Consider the following 20,276-nt stretch of genomic DNA (forward strand, 5'->3'; position numbering starts at 1 on the left):
GCGGTTTTCCGCCGGGGCCAGTGTTCTAGCTCTCCCTAACCACGGTTTGCGAATAAGGTGATGTGGTTAGCGATATTATTGATTTAGGTTTCGGTACTAGCGTGTTTATTGTAGCCGGTGGTACGTCGCGGCCGCAGTACGCCCCGGCTGTGGCACATGGGCTCGGCGCCGCACGCACACACACACAGCCCCTGTCCGTGTGAGGGGTGGGCTCACGCACACTCGCGCAGCGCCACCCTTAATCAATATAGGTTGCGATCCCCACTGCGACCGGTCCATGCCTCCGTCAATGAAATTGTGCCCGTATTCTTGATTGATTGCATTACTGACGGTAATGGAAGATCCTTGGCACCTATTTAGCGAGTGTACACTTACTAAGTAAATGTAAATACCTACATAATATATAGGTAACTATAGAATTCTCGATGGTCGATTTTGAGATGAATAATATTTTGTTGGTTGAAGTTTTTTTATAAATACCTAGGTAGGTATATTTTACCATATTTTTAGGAATTCAGAAGTATTACGTGCTTATTTTTTTTTATGCAATGTTACCTTCATAATTATTCTGTAGGTCCTGCCTGCACAGTACTGGTACAAGTATATTATAACGTTTGTTGAAGGGCCTGTTGCTTAGGTGCATTATTACTATTACCCAATCAAAATTTTGACTTTTGATAGATAGAAAAGCAACCAATTTTATATTGCAACTTACTTAGGGTATAAAAGGTGGTACTTATCGCTTAAATAGTGATCTTTTCCAGGTAACCTTTGTATGGATAGACTTAAAGTGACAGAGATAGGGTACAATGTAGGTACTAATTAATAGGAAGAGTTTATATATGTAATCCTTACTCTTGCATGGGTAAACGGCTGAATAAATTTTGATGGGAATTAGTATGTAGGACTGACACCCTGGATTAAAATATATGCAAGTTAGCCTGGAATTCCCACGAGAAAACTTTAAAGGTGAAACAGAGCTTGCAGGCGACAGCTAGGTAGTAATGTGACCGATCGACGACCGAATGGCGTAGTGGTTAGTGACCCTGACTACTGAGCCGAAGGTCCCGGGTTCGATTCCCGGCTGGGGCAGATATTTGTTTAAACACAGATGTTTGTTCTCGGGTCTTGGGTGATGATATTTATATTTAGTATCTATCTATCTATGTATTTGTGTAGATATATCAGCTGTCCGACACCCATAACACAGGTTCTGCCTAGCTTGGGGTCGGATGGCCGTGTGTGAGATGTCCCCACATATTTATTTATTTATTTATTAATGTTGTTGTTATTGTTCTAACAACACATGAAAATGTTCACATGGCATAACCAACTCTTTTTTCTATTTTTTTTTTGTCTCTTGATCTGTTTTCTAGATTTATTTTAATAATAATAATAGTGGTAAGGAAAAAAATGGTTTAATATTTAAAAAAAAAAAACAATTTGATTATACAGAAATGAATATGTTTGTGCTATCTTTTTAATCAACTTCGAAAAATGGAGGAGGTTTTCAATTTTTCTGTATGTATGTTTTTCAACCTATGTTGATCTTCTTCTTAGCATGTCTGTTAAAAACATTAGAGCTGAACTACAGTTTTTCACAATGGTATGATGATGATCATGTCATATCAGTTGAAGAAGGTCAAAATGCACAAAATATCATTTTAAGTAGTAGATCATTTTAAGTGGTAGTTGTATAATTAAATATTATTTAATGGTCAAAAAGTTGTGAGTTTATAACACTCTTTTTCACTACTGGATATAATTATCTGGATTACTTATTATATTGTTAAAATTTAATAGTTAATTTAGAATTTTAGATTGTATCCAAACTTATACTAAATATTTAAAATAAAATACTAAAACTTCCAAATTATTCTTAGCATGATTTTTCTTAACAGAATCACACCTATTTTTTTCATTTCCGATTCATAAAATATATTTTGATCAAAATAATGTTCAATTTCTTCATTGATTTGGGTGATATTTTTTATGCTTATTTGTTAAAATATTGCAGTGATAGGACATAGTCTTGTATATTGTGTAACAAGACCGGACAAACTTTAATTCTTGCTTTTAAGCACACAATCAAACGAACCGTAAAAATAATTATAAAAAGATTACCTTTTTCAATGTGGGTCATCATAAAGTCAGCCAAATAGAAATGCTGTGAGATATTTATCACGAAAAACTGTACGAACAATCCGATACCTTGGTACTTCGTTTAAAGTTAAAACCGTCCCAATATTATGAACATTTCTGTTATTATTTCGATTTAAATCATAAAATAAACACAAAACACAACTCAACACAAATTTAAGCACAATTGACATTGACAATTAAAGTCTGCAAATGTCACATTGACATTAATGACATAGATAAAATTCACAGACCCACAGTAAAACTATAAAGTCCTGAAAACGGAAGTTATGGAACTATTATATTTATTAGGACAAATCCGTTAAAAAGCCATTATCAATCGGTATTTTATTTTTAAAACGTATGTAAATGTAAGAAAATAACTGACAATCATAAAAAGTCTTAGCAAAATCTAGGTACGCTATGTTCGCGCAAAGGTTTGAAAAATTGAAAATATCCAAGATGTTGATGCTGCTGTCATGCTGCCCAATGTATCCCAGGAATATAATATTGCTGGCACCGCACTTCACTATTCGTATCGTATTTGTTAAAATAGCCAAGTGGGGTACCAGCGGTATCAGCCTAACGAGAATGCTGTCGCTATCGCAGGTGCGCGTCGGACCTTATATTTGTCTATGCCTTTGTTAACAGATCAAAAATAAATTCAAAATGACAGTCTACAGATTTGTCAGCTTGACACTGACAGTACGTTTTTTTTATGTTTTGTTATTGTTTTGAATTTTAGTTACGAATGAAACTGAAACTAAAAATAAAAACTGTTCTCTTATACATTTAAAAACCTATATTTTTATTGTTAAAGAGAAAAGCATGAGTCTCTTAATCAAAAACAAATATGGTTGTTTAATAGATCATAATAACTTTATAACAAAAGTGTACTCAAAAGTTACGTGTGAAGATGGTCATGTTTCCTTTCAACTACGACCGAATTTGTTTCGCATTATCAGATCTAAAGACAAGGACGTAAATAGAAAGCGAAAAAGGGCTAGCGGGAGCTGTCCTCTACTTATAGAAGTATGTTTAACATACCTTTAACTATAACCTTACCTTACAACATTGTTAGATGTTAGACTCTGTTATGTTATTCCAATCATAAGAGGTCTCAGTGTTCTAATTTACTTTTAATTAATATTGCAGACAATGGAAGTTAAAGAAACATTTACTAGATTTATGCAAGATTTGCCTGAGGATATTATTAAAAGGAAAAGTCCATTGGATACCCTAAATATAAGCTCTGCATGTGAAGTGCGAGATCTGGCTACCAACCTATTTGAGTCGAGTATATTTGACCATACTGGTATCAGTGGTGGAAATAATTCAGACCATCCTCTGAAATGTGAAATTAAAGGAAATAAATTTTTGCTACCACAGCATTCCAGGTTAATTTTCATTTTATTATTTACTGTCTTTCTGATAAAATGTTTTAAGTCATATTATTGTATACCATTACTATGACATGACATACATATACAAGTAAATAAGTTGACCTTATACTATTGAGCTTAATAAGATTTTAATAATTTGTTTTAGGTTCCATGTTGGATGTGTTAAGGAACAATGCAAGAAACTGCTGGGCAATAAGTTTGATTTTGTGGTGGCAGACCCACCATGGTGGAATAAGTACATTCGGAGATTGAAAGCTTCTAATGACAAGCTAAGGTAAATGTTGTTCATTAACAAGAAAAACTAATGGTTAAAAGTTTATACTATACTTATTAATTTGTCACCTTTTTCTTTTTCCAGTTATTCTATGATGTACAATGAGGATATAGCATCTATTTCAGTGAAGGATCTGGTAAAAACCAACTGCCTCATAGCAGTGTGGTGTACCAACTCTCCAAGCAACATATCTGCACTAAAAGACATTATATTCCCTGCATGGGGTGTCGAGTATGTAACTACATGGTACTGGCTGAAAGTAACCAATGATATGCAGCCTCTTTGCGACTTCGGTGCTGGCAGTCAAAAACAACCTTATGAGAGAATTTTGATAGGAAAAGTTGGAGATGTTGAAGTGCCTATGAAACAGCTGATTGTTAGTGTGCCCAGTGCCTTACATTCTCATAAGCCACCTATTGTAGGTAAGGACTTGTCTTTTTCTTAATTAATCTTAACAGTACCTATAAATCATGCAACTTGGTATTTAAAATATGGGCTACAAAACTTACTATTGATCCAACAAAATATCATAATTTTGTCCAAAATCCAACCCAACTATAATTATTAAAGAAATAGAATGATGCATACATTTAACTTGCTAAGGTTAGCCTGGGTTGACCAACCCATAACCAGCATCAACTGAAATAGTTTTAACACTTCATAAGAGCTTCAGAAAGTAATAAGATATTATATTTGAAGTACAATAATTCTTATGTAGCTAACTCTATTATCATTGATTTTTCAGATTTACTTTCACAATGCTTGAAGAAGGAGAACCCTCAAACATTGGAGTTATTTGCAAGATACCTCCTTCCAAACACCACAAGTGTTGGGTTTGAACCATTAAAATGGCAACATTTATCAATATATGAGGCAGTAAGCTGATGAAAACTTTTTTTATTAAATTAAAAACACACCTAAGAAAAGCTAATGGCGAAACTAATAGCCAGCCATGATAAATAGTAACCAGTTAAAAACAGGTTACATTGAAGATAATTATAAAGAATCACATAGAACTTATAAAGGCTTTAAGGCGATAAATCCTGATGTATCACTTCAGAAATGGCACAGAAACATGTGAGTCTGGACTCAGTGTGCTACCACAAAAAAAAAGTTAAAAGCCTCTTGTAAACTGGCAACTAGTTCTATGAACTGAATAATTATGTTAAGTATGGTACAGTATTTAAAAACACAGATCATAAAAAAGTTAATTATATTTATTTCGTAATATAAAATTAAAATCTAATTAAAATAATATGATTTCTTTCAAAGAAATTAACTTTTGCCGTTTACAATAACACTGGTTTTGTTCTTCTTGACATAGCCATCGGGGTTCATGGTCTGCCATCTCCAGAAGTCAGTGCCTGCAACATACATACATTACGTCAATTTATTTTACTTTATGATACTAAGGAAGCTGGTGGTGAGAAGTCTAGGAAACGGTTCTACCTTTTTTGGCATAAGATTTATTTGCCTAATCTCGTATTGCATAGTAACGTTTGGTCAAAGTCTCGTTACGCCGAAAATCGTATGGCATAAATCTCGTTTAGTAAAAAGTTATTTCGCATAACATTGTTTAGCCTAATAATGGTATGGCCAAATCTTGAATAGCCTAATAATGCTATGGCATAGGTTTATACAAAGTAATAATATTCGTTTGGCTTTAACTTTGACGGAGCGTCTCCCTACATAGCGCAAACTGGTGCCTTGTATTGTTTCCGCTGTTTGCAAAACGCTCCGCTCCGCTTCGCTGCGCTCCGCTTTGGTTTTGATGAACATGTGCACCTAACACGCTCCTCCTCGCTTTGCTCGTCGTCGCACCTATTTTTAGCTTTCAATCTCATGGGGTTTGTAATAATTATATTGGTCGTTAACTTTCGATTTTTTGATCATACAACATCGTGATTTTCGGGATGTAGGAGAAAAATACCACAATTTGTACATTTACTACATACTTAATATATTATTTATTAAGATAACATTAGGAGAAACAAGATTATACATAAGTATAGACGAACATAAATTTGAGCAAACGAAACTTAGGTGTTTAAAGATTGTGCCTAAAGAGTTTTAGACGAAACGAGCCTTATGCCACATAAGTCTTGGCAAAGTGATGGTTCGGCCAAAAAAGTTTAGACCATACGAGTTATGCGAAATGAGTTTTGGTCAATAAAGATTATGCCAGATGAGCGGAACCCCTAGGAAACGGGTCCCAATAATTTTCTTCGTGTATACCTATCAGGGGTTACACTACAAAAGTAAGCACGGATAGAGTGACTGCTCGAATGCTAGTTGCAGTATGTGGACATAATATGTGATCTAAGCACTCTCTGACAATGACAGCCAATCAGTGGAATCGCATCATGCTACGTAATCCTGGAGGCTCCAGCTATAATTCTCACCAAGCTATACCTATCAAAAAATGTTATGTGCCTTTTTTATTAGGTAACGAGTCCGCGTTGTTTCACGGGTGATATAAAATAAGAGGATTACAGCTGGATGGCGTTATTGATCTTAGCGTATCGGTGGAAAACACTAGAGTAAACTAGGATTGGTCACCGCTGTGCAGGACAAGCCAGTCAAATCGTTTGTCAGTCGGTGGATGCCTATGGTGCACAATGCATATCTTCTCAATAGGTCTCCTATCTAGTGGTGATATGAGCTTTTTATTCTTGCCTACTGTATTTATGAACTACTCACACATCTCCTCAACAATGTATCTATTAGTTTTCCAGCTGCGCTTGCACAGTCATGATGTCGTCCTCTAGCTGCTCTTACACTAGCTGTTTCACTGACACTAGCCTACTGTCTACATCAACGACTCACACATCTCCTCCACACTGCGTGTAGTGGTCCACCCCAGCTCCGTCCTAGCCAGCGAGGCGTCGGCCCACATGGCGGTGATGTCCCCCAGCCGGCGCGCCTCGTACTGCAGCGGCATGCGGGTGCCGCTAGCTGCTTCACTGACACTATACTCTGTTCATCTTAATGGTTTTTGACGTTAGCTTATGTCTGGTAAGTAAAATTGGTTTTCGTTTGCAGTCATCAAATATGTATGGGATTTCGACTGTCAAAAACCATTAATAAGATGGACAGAGTATAGATAGCTGCGTCACTGACACTAGCCTACTATCTACATCAACTACTCACACATCTCCTCAACACTGCGTGTAGTGGTCCACCCCAGCTCCGTCCGTGCAAGCGAGGCGTCGGCCCACATGGCGGTGATGTCCCCCAGCCGCCGCGCCTCGTACTGCAGCGGTATGCGCGTGCCGGTCACTCGCTCGAACACGTCCACTAGTTGTTTTACTGACACGCCTTTGCCTGTGCCCAGGTTGTATACCTGGAAGGGTGGAGTGAGCTTTTAATGTTTGAAACCTTAAAGTTTGATTGAAATTATGAATGCGCGTAAAAATAACTAAGGATCATTTTAATTATGGTTATGTGCGTTGAATCACTAAATTCATCTTCTTCGTCCAAATGGGCTAGGGCCTAGGGTTTGTCACCGTGGTGAAAAGTTGGGGCAGTCAGAATAGCGTCAGTGACTGCCCACTGCCCCGAGTGCTCTGAATCTATGTACATAGGGAGGTAAGGAAGGTGATCGACTAGGTTGCTTTCATGCGCCCTAAATACATAAAAAATATGTCTAGCTGTTCACCTTCACGTAGTTATAGAAATTTTCTTTATGGTGGTATGCAAAAATAACTGGTCGTATTGAAATATACCTTGAGTCCAACATGGTTAGCGCTGAGCAAGTTGAGCGCGGCGACGTGTCCGCTGGCCAGGTCCATCACGTGGATGTAGTCCCTCACTCCTGCAAACCAACAGATTTATGTTAGAGTAGACAGAGATTGATATCTCTCTCTTTGAGAGGTGGTTCCACGGAGTCAGTATGCGTTTTATTAGTTTCTAACTCTACCGTCAGGGGCGCTGCTCAAATTACCAATCGGTACACTGTTGCGATCCTAGTAGGCAAACTGTTTGCCGTCCACTGAGTTAGCAGCGTACCAGTTTAGATGGATAGATTGACGATGATAGTATGGCGAGTGCTCACAGTTTGCTTGTTTTGCGCTCACGCTACGCAATTTGCGGCGTCCATAGCTACAGTAAATAGTAACAAGTGGTTGCAAAAGGTATCTAAAGAACTAGGTAGTTACCTACGACTACAATCATAATAATATTATAAACACCAAACTGTTAAAGAAAAATACTGTGGCCATATTTATGATCAGATCAGACGTGTAGGTATACCCTCATAATATTTCTGTACCGCGGATTTTCCCAAACTAAGTCTGGTATTCCAGCTGATATAAGGATTAAGCTGCCACTCGAGAGAGCAATGAATAGAACGGAGTACAAATTCATGGAAACAGTTCCTTTCCAACAGTAAATGCGTACTGAGAGCTTAGCTTAGATAGAGTACATTATGTTGCATTTAATATGAGTTTATATTTTACTGAGAGTGTTTGTGAAAATATAAGCTTAAATCTCCGGAAAATATGCTACCATCAAACCTTAGGTATTTTAAAATAATCCTGTTATTGTAGAGCAAATATTGTTTATTACTTTCGACAGTTATCACTTTCGTTAAACTCTATCTAAGACTGAAAATAAATAACGACAATCGGTTCGGCCCTTTGGAAGCTACGCTACCACAGACTGATACACAAACACTTTAACCATATAACACCCCTTTTTTCAACTAACCCGTCCCATCCGGAGTGTTGTAGTCGTTCCCGAACACCGTGAGCACGGGCTTCTTGCCCAGCGCCACCTGCGCCATGAAGGGCATGAGGTTGGTGAACTCCTTGGTGGGGTCCTCGCCGATGAGGCCGGACGGGTGCGCGCCCACCGGGTTGAAGTAGCGGAGCGAGATGATGTTCCAGCGCTGGGGATAGGAAACACATGGTTATTATTATCATCGTAAGTCCGTAGGTATTCATTCACTGCTGGACATAGAATAGAATAGAATCTTTATTGGTCACCGCAAATATTAAATTACACTATGTCCTGGGCCTTCTTCAACCAGCCACTACCGGTTAACTGTCTAAGGTCTCCCACACATAAATAAACACGATACGACATCGCCCCGTGCCACTCTCTCGCTCTCTACCATTGAACCCTTGAAAGTGGGATGGAGACATTTCTACGACGCGACGTTGTATCGTGTTTATGTGTTCGAGCCCTAAGACCGAAGCTCCAGTGGGCCCGAGGGCCCACTAAGGTTCATTTGCCTTCACTTGGCCCTGTAGCACGGGATGCTATTAAGACGTGACAAAAGTTCTCCGTCTTGCTCGCTCTTGAGGCTGTGCGATGTGAGTGAGCGCTATGCAAAACTCTTGTCACGTCTTAAATGCGCCCCATACTATAGCCCTTGGTCTCCACTCCAGGACTCTTCATTATGGGAAGATTATGATTATAATTAAGCTTACGCGTAGCTTGATAAATGGGATTACGCAAACATCTTGTCGTCGAGTAAACAGTGATTTTAAACGGTGATTCGTGCATGGGGTCTGGATTAGGATACCGAAAGCCTGAGGGGACATAATTTTCCATTAGCTGTGATTTCTTCCGATTCGATTACGATAGTTATTTAACTTGCTTTTGACCTATAGGCAGCAGAATATTATGATTACTTGTAAGGATTATTTTATGTACTTACTAATTAAATTATCAAGAAAGCATGAAGTTATTTCCCTATTTTAACGAAGTTTAATTTTACGGCACCAAAGTTTAGAGACAAATATGGGAAAATGAAGCGAAGTTTTTAACTGAATTAACGAAGAATAGGTAGGTACGAGTACTATGGTGGTATTGGTTCAGACTCTTGAGACCCTTGAAGAAAACAACAAATAGTTAGGGTAGATCCCATTAATATTCACAAATGTAATATGTAGTTAGATTACACAGAATGACATTAATTTGTTAATTATCATTATTAACAATTATATTTTCATTATCATCGACTGATTGGTTATTTAATTGGAAAAGGTCAAAGTTAGCCTATTTTATTAGGAATTTAATAAATTAAACCTTGAACTCCAGATCATTCATGAAATTTATAATCATTTGCGAAAGAAAACCTGTTTATTATACTACGAACAGGTGGGTTTTTAAATACTAGAATAATTTAACTACTAAAATAAGTTTATTTTTACTTTAGCTAAAGAATTTAATTAGCATTTTAAATACTAACTGACGGTTATAAAATAACAGAAATTTATACCTACATACTACACATTTAGCACCTATTTAAGTCGCAAGGCCGTGGCCACAGCTTTCAGCGGTGCGGGATGAGGTGCGGCGTGAGGGGCGGCGGGCGGTGCGGATTGCGGTGGTATGCCACAGCTCAAAAACAAAATTATTTGTTTTGGTCGCGCGTTGGCTAGTCCGTCCACTTGATGCCGCCGCGCGCGCCGCTTTGAGCTGTGGCCGCCTCGATACTCTCTAGTAGGGTAAACGTTGGTGAAATTGGCCACCCCCAATAACTGGCCACACGGCTTTTTATTCGCCTAAAATAAGAAATACGATGACAGCACGCCATCTGTTACAGCTTGACACTAACCACTAGTAAGTTGTCGTTCATTTTAGTTCACAATCATTCCGCTTGAAGGATTGGTCTTCAAAATACCCGCAATTTTCTGACAGTCGGCGACAGTACGTCTGTTAAAATGGTTGTGCGCTAAGAAAACGTTAAGCGAAGACATTATTTCGAGAGGCGATATTTTTTGTCCCCAGCTTCTGAACGATAGATTTTGAGTTAAGCAATTATAATTTGTACTGATTTAATCCTTAATTTGATTTTTTATTGCATTTTTCGACTTGGCCAGTTACTGGTTTCAGTTTTATAGTATTTTTAGTAACTGGCCCCCCTATGCCTGTTACCCCAATTTGCTACTTGCAAGTAAATTAACTTAAAATACAGCTTATTACCTTGGTTTTAAATAGCATTTTCTGTGGTAAAAATTTTGTAAAAATCGTTCAATATTTAGTAGTAACTGGCATAGGTATTCTAGTGGCCAGTTACTACATGGCCAGTTACTGAGAACTATTTTATGTTTCAGGATATATGCTAAAAATCTCTTCAAGATAATGGTGGCCCAGCCCACAGCAGCCTTCACTATTTGGACTGTATCCTCGTCAATATCCGTAGTGGTTAGCAGCGATTCGAATCGGCTCTGTTGTTCTCTTTGGAAGCTGGTGTTGCCATGCTTACTTCAATTTGGTGCAGCGTGGGACGAAGGGCCTGCTTCATCAGTCTTCTCTCCAGCTTGAAGTTGATATTCAGAGTGCCTCCAAGAAGTCGGTGATCACTCCCAGTTTAAAATGTATAAATCATATTGTGTAAATCACTGAGGCATCTCTGGATATGTGCCGCTTGTCAGTAATAATGAAGTCGATTTAATTTTTCGTCCTACATCATCGGGGCTTGACCATGTTCACTTCCTCCGGGGATGTTTCTCAATTCATCAAGTACAGCCCATTCTGGTCTGTCTCATACGAGGAAGTCAACAAGAATTTGCCCTCTCCGATTTCTGCTACTAAAGCCATGGGGTCCTACCCTCAATTCTTTGCATTCTTTTACTCCCACTTTGGCGTTGAAGTCCCCCATCACAATGGTGTATTGGGTCTTAGCAGTACACTTGATAGCCCTAGATATATCTTCGTAACTATACTGCTTCGACTTCTGTGTCAGAGTGTGTCGAGGTTGGTGCATATACCTGTACGACCTTCAAGGAATCCCTCTCGGTTAGTTTAAGTACAAGGTACGCTACCCGATTCGACACACTACTGATCTCCACTAACTTGTTGACAAGGATCTTGTTGACAAGAAATCCTACGCCACCTTGGGACAGTTGGTTACCCTCCCGATGGTAGAGCATGTGGCCAGACTTCAGGGTCATCGTGTCCCTCTCTAAGGATTTTCGATAGCCCTATTCTATTATATTCTGTGTGGGGGTGTCAGTGCCTGCACCTGGCTCTCTCGAATGGAACCTTTGTGCATAACCCCAAGGTCTAAACTGTCTTTGTAAGCTTGGACCATTTCCCACCATGCTGGCATTCCACTGCGGGTTGGTGGGTTCACATATCTAGATGTGCAAAATCTAGACATGCAGGTTTCCTCACGATGCTAACCTTCACCGTAAGAGTGATGGTATACATTGTACTTAAGTTAAAAGAACTGATTGGTACATGTCAGCACCCCGGTTCGAACCCGCATCTCTGGCGTGAAAAGCGGGCGCTTACCCGACTGAGCTACCACCGCTCTCCGATAGCCCTAAGATGTCCTTATTTTTTTGCCCAGCTCTACCTCGTGTTACACCATCTTCTCGTCCTCTCTCAGTGTCTGTGCGTTGTATGTAGCAAGTTGTATATTATACAATCTTTTAAAATTAGTTCAAGAAGAGGCTAAGATTTAAGGATTTGACTTAATATAAATTGAAATAATTCAATATGATTGTTAATAAAGATTTGTGATGATTTATAGATAAGAAACTTATTTTTTGTCACAATAATATGTGAATTGTGACGTTGTTACACTAATTACATTGAAGGAGTATTGAATTGTAGAAGTATTTTTGTTTTTATATTAAATTTTGTTAGAAAATCCTTCCTTCATTGGAAGGAAACCCGTGCCCCAGCAGGTGGGGACGTGATGATGATAATGAACTGTTTATTTGTTAAGAAATATTAGATATTTCTCATTATTAAGTGTTAACACATTAACTACGTCATAACACATTAATTGTAATAGGTTTTTTATAATGTAATAAGGTTAAAACTTGTCATTTTAGTTAATTATATTAGGTGGCCAGTTACTGCAAAATAAGAGGGCCAGTTACTAAAATTTACGGCCAGTTACTACACAAAAGTGATACTTTTCATTTAAATAAAGATATTTAAATAAATAGTTCTTATTGATTGTTAAATTGATAAAAAAATCAATCAACAGGATCTAGTGAATCATTCGATATATAAATCACCTAAATCAGATCATGCATTTAGATGGAGCACACACGTAAAGTGGCCAAGGTGCTTAAGTGGCCAGTTACTACCCCTTTTCCCCTACATTTGTTTCGCTCGGGTACACTACATAATTCCGAATTACTTTTTTACGAATATGAAAATAACGATTTTTAAAATTTCGAATTTCATAGTTCCGAATAATTCACAATCCCGAATTTTAAGTTTCCGAATAACGAAAATCACGAATAGTTTATAAACGAAATTTCAAACAACACATTTATTAAAATGACGAAAGTCAATTTTCCGAATATTATTATTTCGATGTTTCAAATGTACGATTTTTTATTATATCGAATTGTTAAAATTACGAATCCCGAAATTTTAATATTCCGAAAATACAAATTCCCGAATGTTTCTTAGTTAACAAGAAATGGTTATATGAATAATGCAGCATAATGCGTATAAAAACAATATTTTATAAGCTATATTATGTGAAACGCTCCGCTCCGCTTCGCTGCGCTCCGCTTTGTTTTTCGATATCTATGTGCACCTAACACGCTCCTCCTCGCTTTGCTCGTCGTCGCACCTATCTTTAGGTTTAGGTCCTAAGGTTTTTAAGTTTAAACACCATAAAAATCCTAGCCATTGTTTTGCTCTATATTTGAAACGCTCCGCTCCGCTTCGCTGCGCTCCGCTTTGTTTTTCGATATCTATGTGCACCTAACACGCTCCTCCTCGCTTTGCTCGTCGTCGCACCTATCTTTTGGTTTTGGTTCTAAAGTTTTAAAGACATTTATGTTTATTTGTCAAAATCACGAATTATCATATTTCCGATCGGGATTTGACTTTTTCGTGATTATAATAAATCGGTATTTTATTTTTCGTATATTAAAGTAATCGTATTTTTTAACATTCGGATATTTAACAATCGTAATAACAATATTCGTGATTATAATATTCGAAATTATAATTTTCGTGATTATTATAATTCGGTATTTAAAAAAATCGGTATTGCAATATTTCGTAAATTACATATTCGGGGTTATCAAATTCGGAAAAAAGTTTTTCGGAATATTTGGGTGTTCCCGTTTCGCTCGCACACCGCGCCGCCCGCCGCCGCCGCGCACCGCGCCAGTCAACCCGCGCCGCTAGCCGCGCCGCATTTCGCGCCGCGGCTAGCTGTGGCATACTTCGTACGTTGTCTAGCGTTTGTTTTCGGCGCTCACCGCTAGCCGCGCCGCTCGCCGCGCCGCAATACTGGCTGTGGCCAGGGAGTAAGGCCGTTTTTCACCGCCCACAATTTATTAAATTTCCACCAGTGCACTCGCGAGCAATGAAAAAGTTCCACTTGCCATTGCTGTTCACTGAAACTCTGGCTCGTGAGTGTACCTACTATTAGGTATTCACAACCTACCTCATCAGCCACACTCAAGTCCTTCAGCATCTCCTCTATGAAGTACTTGGTCCGTCCATACACATTCGTTATCTTCCCCGTCGGGTGCTCCTCGGTGATGGGCAGACGCTCGGGCTCCCCGTACACCGTGCAGGAGGAGGAGAACACCAGCTGGAAGCAGCCGTGGGAGCGCATCACCTGCGGTTGGGAGTTGTGGTTAGAGTTTTGTAGGGTTGGTAAAAAGGCACTTTTATAAGACACTCATCACTGTAATCACGACTCATCACATCCCCACTGCTGGGGCACGGGTCTCCTTCCAAAAAAGGAAGGGTTTTAGGCCTAGTCCACCACGCAGGCCTAGTGCGGGTTGGTGGACCCCCACAAACAAGGTTGAGCTGAGAGAGTTGAAGTGTAAGTGGACAACTCGACTGTCAGATGTTTTCAAGAGACACATTCCGGGGAATCTGCGACCGCGGCACGGCTCTGTTATCGGCGTCGGTAAACTCGTTTAATGTGCGTTCCGCCAATCACAGCGATGTATTTATGGTAAATCGTGTTAACGAACCTGTGAAGCGGTAGCAGACACAATAAAAAAATCTATTGTGTCTTACGTACCAATGGGTTGCTGTCGCCGGGAAATTGTAGCCTATCTTTACTATTGGCCACTCATGCTGTCCTTAGATTGATTGGTACTCGTTGGTAATGATGTGCGCTGGAGTAAGGACTATTGCGTCTGCAGCTACACCATTGTCATCGTGATAGATGTAAGTGATTGATAATTTTTACACAAAACATTTAATTGCCAGAAAGGACAACATTCAAGGTTCATTAGAGATTGGATGCGACACGGTTCAAAGCTATAAATAATACTCAATGCCATCAAATATTAAATACAAACGTAACATCGATGTTAGATTAATGAACTTTTTGTGAAAGTGTTTTAGCAAGTTTGGATATCGATAGTTATACTTATGTATATAAGATGGTATATAACTATTTTAACCTAGGTAGAATTTTATTCGTAATGGTTATCACGTTGTTAAGTAAGTATTAAGTACTTAATTACGTTATCAATTTTCAGATAGAATCTCGTATTGTCTGTAGAAAATAAATCTGACCTCTTTCTTATAGTGGCCCGTCATCATCTCTCCTATATTGCCCCAGAATGAATAAACTAACATCCATAACAACGTATCTAAACATTATAGTTAGATGAAACTTAATTTAACAAAATGTACAAATGGCGGTCTTATCGCTAAGAACGATCTTTTCCAGAAAACCTTTGGATGGACGGAGAGAAGACGTTGGATAGAGCATTAATTTTGGTGTTAAACTGTATACATACAGAGTGTTGCAAAAAGGGTTACCTACTAAGCCGAAGCCTAGGGCTTAGATATAACATGCTGCACACGTATAGGTTTCGGCTTAGTATACCCTTTTTGCAACACCCTGTATAAGTAGGTAAGTAAATTGAGAGTTGACGTATATTGTATTTACCTCAAGCAGGTTGAGCATGCCGAGCACGTTGTTCTGGTAGTAGAGCAGCGGCTGCGCCATGGACTCGCCCACCGCCTTCAGCGCCGCGAAGTGCACCACGCACTCCACAGAATGCTGGAAATTTATGTGAGGAAAATTAGCGGGGCTAGCGCGGGGCGCAAGACGGGAATGATAAGACGTGGTAAAAGTTTTGCCGTTCGGTCGCATGTCGCGGCTTCGAGAGCCAACGCAAAAGAAAGCTTCCGCCTTGATGGCCCTCCCTGCTATATTTGGGGGGTAAGACGATAAGCTCCAGTGTCGAGATAGCTCCCTGATAACGTTTGTCTCGGTGGAACTTGATCCCATAACAACTATACTTCACTTACAGGTAACCAGGTAAGTTCGTTTAGTCAAAAACGCATATCTGTGTGTAAAACCGTAGTTTTTGTGGTGAAATGCCCTAAATTATTACATGGTTATGGTTATGTAAGTAATTAGCACAGTTAGTAGGAAAAGGGAAAACCCAAATTATCACGCTACATATTATCGTGATTAATGATAGTTTTCCAGAAATAACCGATGACTAATATTTATTCATAAGAAATCGATCTATTTTAGGCCTCTAATTAAGTAATATGTAGATACCTACCTCCATTACGTAAACCAATAGATTTGGCGAAGTACCTAGATTAATGCTAATAAAAGTCAGTCCGTGCAATAACAAATCTTTGAAGTGTAGGAAGATGAGCAATCTCAGCGTAGGTAAGTATATCAAGTTGTTATATTTTTTGTATCTACCTAAGTACCTAGGTACTCGTGGTAGATTATTGCTTCATCACCCGTCATCACCACAATCATCCACTGTCCACCATCGGCCTCTTCCAAGAAGCGCCATAACACTCTGTCATCGGTCCAGCTCCAGCTGAACCCTATCGAAAGTTTCGGGAATGCACTCGAGAAGTCGTCTATATGTATTAGGCATCCCAATGGTTATTGGTTGTTCCATAGATAGGTAGGTACTCCTTTATATTAGGTGGCATTAAGCTCCCCAACGCGTACCTAGCTAGAAGATAGGTATAAACCTGGCTTGGTATATCCACAAATTCACATCCTTACCTTATCAAAAATGTCATTAATCTGCGGCTTGTCCAGCAGGTCAGCTCTGTAGAACGTGACCTTCTTTCCCGTGATCTCTTCCACTTTCCTCAACGCCGGCGACCCGTCGTCGTCGCCGACTGCGTTCGCGAAGTTATCTATGGCGACCACCTCGTGTCCGTTCTGTAGCAAGTCGACGACGCAGTGGCTGCCGATGTAGCCGGCCCCACCAGTTACGAGAATGGTTTTGAAACGCGGCATTGCGCCCTCGATGTGGCCTGCGAAGAACAAGGAGTAAGTTAGGAAATAAGCTTTAGCTAAGTTTTTTTGGTGGCCATGATAAGAGTTAGCTGTTGGAAAACTGGAATAAAGGGAAATTCATTGAAGAAAAGCAAGTTCAGATATTTTGTAAACGTTTCATTTCTTTCTTATACCAGCAGGTACATCAAAAAGTTAGCATATTAAGAGTTAACTAGTTTAAGATAGCTGTAAAATGGGCATGCACTAAAACCACCTATAAAATTTCGTATTATGGTATTCAATAAGACTTCTGATAAAATTAAGGAATTCCGGTATAGTACATATAGGTAATCATGGCCACTTTACGCACGAGTCGCACGAAATTTAATTAATGAATAATCAATATAGAATTCATGATCATGATTAGTAGTTAAAGGTACACTTCGATTCACGTAACTTGACCAATTTTCTTGTCGCATTATCTATCTATCTTAAAGAACATATAAATAGTAGCATAATGTAGAGTATAGTACCTACATAAATTACCCAGCATTATAGAGTCACCACCTCAGTCAAACCAGATCATGAGATCATGGTACGTATAGATTGCGATGCATAAACTCATTTTTTCCCGGTGTTTATGCAAAGGTTCATCGTCCCCTGCACTAATAATAATACCCTAGCTGATGCTGGTGGCTGCGGGCGCGGAGTTACGACAGGGTTATTACAAGGTACAGTCAGCTCCTTATGTAGCTACACTTTTGAACCTTGTCAAACTCGCACACCGTAAGGATACCTACTCATTTAACTAACAAATTGATGGTTTGTTAGTTTGATAAAAGCATAGAACAACGCGGACTCGGGTGTGATACAAGTGTACGTTGCAATGCATAGCGGTTTATAAATATGAAAGCTGATCGTATAGTTTTCCTTACCTCCTGTAGGTTGGCTGGTAGAAAAGGTTTTTAGCATTAAGTCTGCCTTTTGTATACTTAGATGGTATAGGTGTGCAATTAAGTATTTAATAAATATAGAATAGAATAGAATAGAAAACATTTATTCAACACATAAACAGCAACATTATCAACACACATTACAATTAAACACTTAATCTAAACCTAATCTACTATTAGTAATTAAAATTTAGAAAATATTTAGTTTTAGGTTAGTATTAACGTGTACTTTTAAAATTATATAAAAAATAAAAACAAGTAAACATAAAATACCCAAATAGTAAAAATACAAGTTGCTGCGTAGTGTCGAAAAGGACTCCAGACTCAGCATGTGCTATAATCCAAGGATTATAGCGCTGGTTTTCAGCTGGAGCCTTTGCAGGTCATATATTCAAGGGAATTTTAAACTAAACTAGGTAGGTTCGGCGGAGGTACGCGGAGGGATCTGACTGTTTCCCTTATGTTTTCCTCCCATTGTTTGAATAGCAAAGCCAGATTTTACGACTTACGTAGGAGCAAACTAGGTACGAAAAATACTACTATAGTTGGTACCCCAACTATGCATGGTTTTCATTGTAAATATGTATGAATTATGTCTGGATAAGATACATAATATTGTATACATAATGTATAAGCAAATGTATGACACTGTTACAAAATTAACTGCAGTGGTGTAGACTCGGGCCACTAGTAACTTTTCATCAGCTTAAAGGCACCTGAGGAAACTTTAAAGCACAATAACTTACGTATCCCTACTTATTTAAAAAAATCTGATATTGGACATCAAATGTAACGAAAAAAGTTTAGATATTAATGTTATACAGCGCTAAATTAAATATCTAAATCCATTAGTTGCTCCTACTGTACAAGACCATCCTCTGCGCTTATTATCCTTTTGCTTTCGTGCCGGTTAAGTTTTAGTTTTTCTTTGAAGTCTCATCATCAAAGTTATTTCTAATTGAGCTTTTTTAAAACCTTAGGTACGTAGACGTAGTAGTTAGGACTAAAAAGGCATTTAAGTAAATTTACATTTGCTATGATAATCATAAATTTATTGGAAAATGTAGAGATATTTATCTAGCATAACTTAAATTGATTAGAATTTCAAAAACGAATATCTGCCGTATGTATAGTATCTAGTAGTATATAACTAGTTTAAAATAAGCCATTTATTATTATATAGTACATTAATTATAAAGAATATATAAGGCACAACCATAACACATCCTTTCAAGAGCATAAGTATTTTATTCATTCTACATATGTTCAAGGATGTTGGTCCCTCTTATTCTTAGAAAAGGAATTATAATTATGTCTCAAGGTTGTGGCTGCAGCCATCAAGCATCATCAAGTCATCATTCTTTGATTTAGTAATGTAGTTATTTTACCATAAACTTGAGCAATTAGTTAAGTTATTTTGTATTTGAAGTTAAGTGCGATATCATTAATTAATTTAAAATGTATCATTATTAGATTACATTGTGACTTAATGAATAGTTAGTGTTGGTTTCGCAATATGTGAATAAAGGTCCGACAAAACTTTTGTAAAATTTGTTGAATCTCCTTGCATTTAAGTAGTAACTTATTGTATGTTTATCGCTATTCATTGATTGAAAATTATTTTTGTCTGTACCAAGTCTACTAAGTTAACTGGACACTTATTCCAACTTAGTGAACAAGGCCATTGATCATTTTACTGATTTATTTTCCGTCACCAAAATGAATAACACCTACTTTAGAATTAACTGTTTTCCCTGATAACAGTCACAGTTTTCTCTTTCTATCACTCGGAGAAACAGCAAAAAGTTTCTATTCAATCATCACAAACTTACCGTTCGATCTGCCGTGGATTCCCATGAATGGCCACTAACACTTCAAAATTTAAAAAGAATTTAAGAAACTAGTTCGTTCCAGTTTGGAATGTTTGAGTTTGAGTTTGGAGGGCGACGCGTGGTTCGGCCGGCGGTATGCGCGCGCATCTATCCGAGTAGCGGTGACTGGTGACTGCGGCGAAGCGATCATCTGTGGACTGCGCCGGCGCACGCGAACTTGACAATGAGGCGAGTTTACAGTTACGCGGGCCACCGTACGACCGCGCGGTAGACATGTATACCAACTGGTTTTGATTAGGCTTTGAATGTTCGACCAAGTCTGTTAGATTAGGTACTTATCTGTTGATCGGCGGTCGATAAAGTGAGATTTGTTATCATAATTATCGCGTTAGATAGAAATTGTGTAGTAGACGGAATATTTCGTTAATTATAGGATGTTGCAAAGGTAGCAAGTAGAAAAACAGTGTCTGGAAATTCGTTTTTTCTTTTTAATTGGAAATCTTC

The 20,276-nt window shown here is 38.4% G+C and overlaps 2 protein-coding genes across 2 annotated transcripts; one reads left to right on the forward strand and one right to left on the reverse strand.

The window, feature by feature from the left end:
* The first annotated feature begins 2,866 nt into the window (after positions 1 to 2,866).
* LOC105388030 (N(6)-adenine-specific methyltransferase METTL4) lies at positions 2,867 to 4,893 on the forward strand. The gene is made up of 5 exons (XM_011558863.3): positions 2,867 to 3,171; positions 3,295 to 3,536; positions 3,688 to 3,816; positions 3,901 to 4,238; positions 4,562 to 4,893. The coding sequence occupies exons 1-5, from the start codon at positions 2,968 to 2,970 to the stop codon at positions 4,699 to 4,701; spliced, it is 1,053 nt and encodes a 350-aa protein (XP_011557165.3). The 5' UTR covers positions 2,867 to 2,967; the 3' UTR covers positions 4,702 to 4,893.
* A 123-nt stretch (positions 4,894 to 5,016) lies between these two features.
* On the reverse strand, positions 5,017 to 20,059 carry LOC105388029 (UDP-glucose 4-epimerase). The gene is made up of 8 exons (XM_048627668.1): positions 19,773 to 20,059; positions 16,769 to 17,025; positions 15,674 to 15,787; positions 14,198 to 14,374; positions 8,524 to 8,704; positions 7,542 to 7,630; positions 6,967 to 7,159; positions 5,017 to 5,180 (listed from the first exon to the last, which is right to left on the reverse strand). Exons 1-8 carry the CDS (start codon positions 19,795 to 19,797, stop codon positions 5,092 to 5,094), a joined length of 1,125 nt encoding a protein of 374 aa, XP_048483625.1. The 5' UTR covers positions 19,798 to 20,059; the 3' UTR covers positions 5,017 to 5,091.
* Between the last annotated feature and the right edge of the window lie 217 nt (positions 20,060 to 20,276).

Source organism: Plutella xylostella, chromosome 19, assembly GCF_932276165.1.
Source record: "Plutella xylostella chromosome 19, ilPluXylo3.1, whole genome shotgun sequence".
NCBI classification, from domain to species: Eukaryota; Metazoa; Arthropoda; class Insecta; order Lepidoptera; family Plutellidae; genus Plutella; species Plutella xylostella.

What these genes read in the sequence shown, in the direction of transcription:
- LOC105388030 (XM_011558863.3), top strand. Translation starts at nt 2,968, where the DNA reads ATGAGTCTCTTAATCAAAAACAAATATGGTTGTTTAATAGATCATAAT. An exon ending in TTGCTACCACAGCATTCCAG is followed by an intron (nt 3,537 to 3,687) that starts GTTAATTTTCAT and finishes AATTTGTTTTAG; the next exon opens with GTTCCATGTTGGATGTGTTA. An exon ending in GCTTCTAATGACAAGCTAAG is followed by an intron (nt 3,817 to 3,900) that starts GTAAATGTTGTT and finishes TTCTTTTTCCAG; the next exon opens with TTATTCTATGATGTACAATG.
- LOC105388029 (XM_048627668.1), bottom strand. Translation starts at nt 19,797, where the DNA reads ATGGGAATCCACGGCAGATCGAACG. An exon ending in GCATGCTCAACCTGCTTGAG is followed by an intron (nt 14,375 to 15,673) that starts GTAAATACAATA and finishes TCCCAACCGCAG; the next exon opens with GTGATGCGCTCCCACGGCTG. An exon ending in CAACACTCCGGATGGGACGG is followed by an intron (nt 7,631 to 8,523) that starts GTTAGTTGAAAA and finishes GTTGGTTTGCAG; the next exon opens with GAGTGAGGGACTACATCCAC.